The sequence below is a fragment of the Pterocles gutturalis genome, unplaced genomic scaffold, assembly GCF_000699245.1.
Source record: "Pterocles gutturalis isolate BGI_N339 unplaced genomic scaffold, ASM69924v1 scaffold12636, whole genome shotgun sequence".
In the NCBI taxonomy this organism is placed as follows: domain Eukaryota; kingdom Metazoa; phylum Chordata; class Aves; order Pterocliformes; family Pteroclidae; genus Pterocles; species Pterocles gutturalis.
The window spans coordinates 6050-11187 of NW_010103154.1; the positions used below are offsets into that span (position 1 = coordinate 6050).

General features: G+C 38.4%; 1 protein-coding gene across 1 annotated transcript in view; it reads right to left on the bottom strand.

The window, feature by feature from the left end:
• The window catches only part of BBOX1 (butyrobetaine (gamma), 2-oxoglutarate dioxygenase (gamma-butyrobetaine hydroxylase) 1), a 19831-nt gene that overhangs the window by 2077 nt on the left and 12616 nt on the right, over window positions 1-5138 (bottom strand). Inside the window, exons 4-5 of the mRNA XM_010086595.1 lie at window positions 2208-2313; window positions 582-778 (exon numbers count right to left, since the gene is read on the bottom strand). Of these exons, the coding sequence (XP_010084897.1) occupies window positions 582-778; window positions 2208-2313 (303 nt within the window). The remainder of the gene's footprint in view (window positions 1-581; window positions 779-2207; window positions 2314-5138) is intronic.

Here is a 5138-nt window from a genome sequence, read left to right on the forward strand (position 1 = left end):
CTGCTGAAATTTTAGTACATTTCTACACTGAAATTCAATGTTATGATACAGGATGATATCACAAGTTCAGTTCCTTCGCTCAAGATTGTTATTGGGTTGGGTTTTTATGATTAAGCCTAAGCAGGAAAAGGGATAATCAGGAGAAAATTTAGACACTTGATTTCCTCAAACAGCTCTATTCTATACACTTTAATTGTAGAATCGTAACCTTCCTGAATTCAAATTTGATCTTTTTATAGTATATAGCTCTCAATTTAAATGCTTCAAACTATGACCTCTCTTTGGCATAGTACAGCTGTACATCAGCTGGAATGTATGACCAGCTGCTTTAATTACCCCTACTTCTTACTAGTGTGTGGCAAAACCAAGTAAAGAAAACCCTGCTGTGGTGGCACAAAGCACACAACAAGTCATACACTGTCAAAAAGAAAAAAAAAATCCAACCAAACCCATAAACTCCCCCAAAATAACTCCAGCCAAGTTAAAGCAGTGTTTCCCCACAAGGTGGCAGGAGTAGACCTTTTCCCACCGAACCCCCATCAACAGGGATTTTATTTTTCGATGTTGTTGGAACTACTCACTCTATAATCCTTTGCTTACATTGCACAGCAAAATCACAGTAGTCAACCCCAACATCTGTATAGTCTACAGCGGTAGAGGACAGGATCTGATACGCCTGAGGATTTTGTTTTTTCAGCTTGTTGGCTACGTGAAATCCATCTACAACTTCACTCTCGCCTCCTGCAGCTGTTTGCTTTATACAATGCAGAAACTGAACCTAGAATGAATTAACATCTCATTACAAGAAGAATGGGCTTGCATATTTAACAGTTCATTAGTATCAGTTCCCTCATATCTGTGGTTCTGGTTTTTGGGGGGTTTTTGTTTTTTTTCAAAAAAAATTTTCAGCAAAAGACTGAGTTCCCATTACTGAAGCTTCACAGCACTCTGCCACCAGTATCACACAGGCAGAAAATTAAAGTAGGATGTTCATAAATCCATTCCATTTGGGATATCTTCTAACGCTCGCAACCTGCGAGTCAACTGCAAAGCTCTGGTCTCACTTCTTTCCTTTGAGTCTCTCTTTGTGGTGGTCCTATACTTTAAAATGCATTGCAGTCTTATCTCACCAAGGATTTTTTGTGGAGTGGTTTGTTTATTTAAGTCAGTATATCTCCTGGAAAAATAGTTGCCAGATCAAAACCTAGGAAATCCTAAAAATATTTTTATGAGATGGCTCTGAAATTAATTACCATCCATTTAAAAACACTTATTCAAATATGTGTAGTAAATAAGTCTTAAGAGTTCAAATACTGTGTAATAACTAGGTAAAGAAAGAAAACTGCATGTTCAGGACAATGTTAAAAATAATTCAATGTGCTTTAATAATTTCATGTCTTATAAGCATGTTTGAATGAAACAGGTTATGCTCTTTTTCTAATGTTTCACAGCAGAGTGTGAGCTTTGGCAGAGACAAGACAGTGAGCTAATTCACAGCTGCTCTCTATTAATGAAGCCCTGTTCCATTCTTACTCCACATTAACGAAAAAGCATCTAAATGATTTTAATACGTGATGGTAGCGTGAAGTATTTGGCACTTACTTGTGGATAAATCACGTTGCCTTTTTGTGTAATTATAGAAACAACTGATACACAGTACTCCAAAATATTAGAAGGGGAACCTGTACGTATGAAGCTTATAGATGCAAACCTTTCCAGGATTATCTTTGTTCCTTTGTGCCTGTTCTCTGGTGAATTACGTGGATTAGGCTTTGATATGACAGGGACTAGGTGAAAATGTATTTCCTATGGTTGTTCAGCTTTAGAGAAAGCCCCCTTTTTTGTTTATTATGAAGGGGCAAGTGTCTTAATTCATAGAAAACAACATCTTAATCATGCTTCTTCTAACACGGTCTTCTCCTGATGCGACTTGACTACAGCATGTAGACACCCAACTTCTTCAATGTAACAAAAGCAGTATCAAAGCACATACAGGACCCTAATGCTTTCTTGTATGGTAATATTCTCAAGACTTAGTGAGTTTCCATTTAAAAATTATGGCATACATAATGGGCTTGTTATGCAGAACTTACATCATGACGTATATATTGCATACCCATGTGTATAGAGAACACTATAGGAAGAGGCTAGAGGAACATTTCCCTTTCCCCTTTCGTGTTGTAAGCAAGTCGATAGGTTCACCTTACCCCAGGTGGATGCTGAAGAACAGGGTAATCTGTGTGAAAACATAGTTTCCCGGTTGTATAAGCCACATTGTTAGCATCAGCTTTGTCTTGCACTTGCCAAGTTGGCCTTTATAATGAAAGGGAAAAGAGAAAACATGTTAAAACAGCCAGCCAGCATGCCAGACAGTACACACTGAAACTGTGAAAACACAGTATAAAAGAGTCATTCCACCTTTGAACACAAAAATATTGTAAAATTATAAGGAAATACTGATTTTGCAGTGTCCCCCCACCCCAGCAAAGAAGGCATATTTCAGCAGTCCTAGATTCAAGCTAGAAACTTAAGTGTGCACAGGGACATCTGGCCCCAGGATAGTACCTGAAAGAACGATGACTTTCCAGTGGTGGTACTCTGCTGAACACAAAGATCAGTTGACGATACTAACCAAGAGGTATCTGCTAGGATAAATCACCATCTTATTACTGAGGCTTCAGAAATAAGAGAGTGGAAGTTGGCCCATTTCATTCTCAACCTTCCATTTTTCCTTGCCAGGTGGTGTACATTATCAATGAACTATGAAATTGTTAAAGGCTATGTAACTTCCCCCAAAAATTATTTTAAAAGCTCTATGATCTTACAAAATATAGAGTATCCTTTGCAGGGAAATCTTCCCTGTAACTTGAAGACTTGCTGCTAAAGGAAAATGTCTTGATGAAAAACTTTGTAACATCTTCCCTTTCTCTTAGGCTTTCTGAGAATCACCCCCATGTATTTTGTTACATATTTGCTGTCTTGAAATTTGGCAAAATTCAGTAAGAAAGTTTACTGACAACAGCAGGGAAAAAAAAAACTCGTCTTAGTTATATGACAAAGATGTGAATACATCATGTTGCAGCACAATCACCGTTTTGAGTGACACACCATGTAGTAGAATTTAAGACCAAGGACTACACGTCTTGTTTGTACAGAGTTCACATGATTGAAGACAGTCCTCAGCAGATGCGTGTTATAGATCCAGACATTTGTCTGGAAAAGTGTAAGTCACCATACGTGGTCCATGTAATCACAGGAGCATAAGTGATTTAAAATATGAAACTCGTTTTCCCTTGTGAAATACTATAGACCAACTATATTATATTTCAGATGGTGTGTGTCTAGCATTACTTCCTAATAATAGTTTAAAAAGCAAACGGGCTAAAGACCATGCAGACCAAAATGATTTATACATAATATACAAACACATTTGTTCTAGGAGTGGTATTTAGTATAGAAACTAAGCAAAATGCTAAAGCTAAATTTCTGAAATTGCCAGGGTGGGGGTGGAAACCCCTTGAATATTTGCAAATGTGTTTAACTGCCTGGGAGAAATAATTTTTATTATTTGGTACAACACATATTCATCAGTACATGATTTCAGTACTCAAGTATGATAATGTCAACCACACTTCCCTAGCTCCCAATTTTACAGCCAAAAAATAGCCCCTTGTCATATGACTCTTGTCATTCGCGTAGAAGGCAGCTAGGTTCACTATATCTTTAATTTAAGAGGCTCCAGTGTCACTTGATGGTTCTAAAACAATTTAACACATTTTAATGGTCTCATTTATATGCAATATATACAATTGCTGGCATGGTCGTACTTTATGAAATCATTGTAAGGTTTTGCAAAAGTGGGCAGTGCTTTCGTGCTGTTACGCTTTGCAAGGGGAGCTGGTGCCTGGGAGCTTTCCTTCCATGCCAGGAGCTTTGGTCAGAGCTCAAGTTACTGACTTAAAGCCAGTGATGCTAATAGGAAGCTCAGTGCTGAATAAGAAAAAAAAAAAAATCAACCTCTGTCAAAATCTCAGCTGAGCTGAAGTATCAACCCAGTCACGGGGAGAGCATGTGAGAAGTGAAGGAAGAAAATGTGGGTAATGTAAGCAGACTCTCATCCCTCAGAGAAAGCAAAGCGGGGTGGAATGGTTCATGGTTAGTAATTAGGGTCAGATTTCAACATCAATTGCTCAGGCTGTTTGACAGAGGAGGAAATCTGGCACCAGGCAGGTGCCAACGTGGGCTTAGTGTGCCTGACCAGAAAACTCACCTGTCTGTTACATGCTTCATCTTATCAAACTGCTGCCCTAGGAACTGAAGCCACACTTGAATCATCTGGTCTTGCACTTCACTAAAAATCTAAGTTTAATTCGTAAGATTTGGGACCCATGTCCTTCTCTTGCAGCTGAAGCTCTCTGGGAGGTGCAGATGGTTTGGTTGGGTGGCAGTGCTGGGGCCCCAAAGGAAGCCCTTCGTGCCACCCCAAGTCCTGGCCAACACTTCAGAACAGGGGAGGAGCACAAGGTCTAGGGCATGAGAATTTGGAGAACTGAAGGGTGGTATGACTGGAGACTTCGTTAATGTAGCTGTGCCTCCGTAACATAGAGAAAAAAGTTAATTTAGAAGTTTGGAACACCTTGTTATTATTATATGGCTTGATACAGAGAATGTTTCCACTTTTTACAGTAATGACATTTTAGGTAGCATGTACCAAACAGACATCTAGGCAAGAAAAAGGCTTTTGTTTTTCCATTTTTCAGGGTTATATTCATTACAGTTACATTTCAGTTTAAAATTTATGGCCCTGTTGAGGTAATGTTTTATCTGGCAAGCTTGCCAATTCCAAATTTATCCTTTTATTTATAATATTTGGTAGGTCTTGTATTTGGCTGCTAGTGAAATAGCAAGAGAATTACCCAAAGTTATTATTTTATTACAGTTGTAAAAGCCACCTCAGAATTGGATGCCAGTAAGAAATGAAGTGCTGTTCTAGAGGTGACTGTAAAATACTGCTCTAAGTCTCTTAAGACTGAAAACTCAATGGAGTTTCTGCTACTGCGAGAAATATGTAAGAGCACCACAATAACCATATCTGAAAATGAAACAGGTTAAATTAGGAGAAAAGATACTATAGGGAA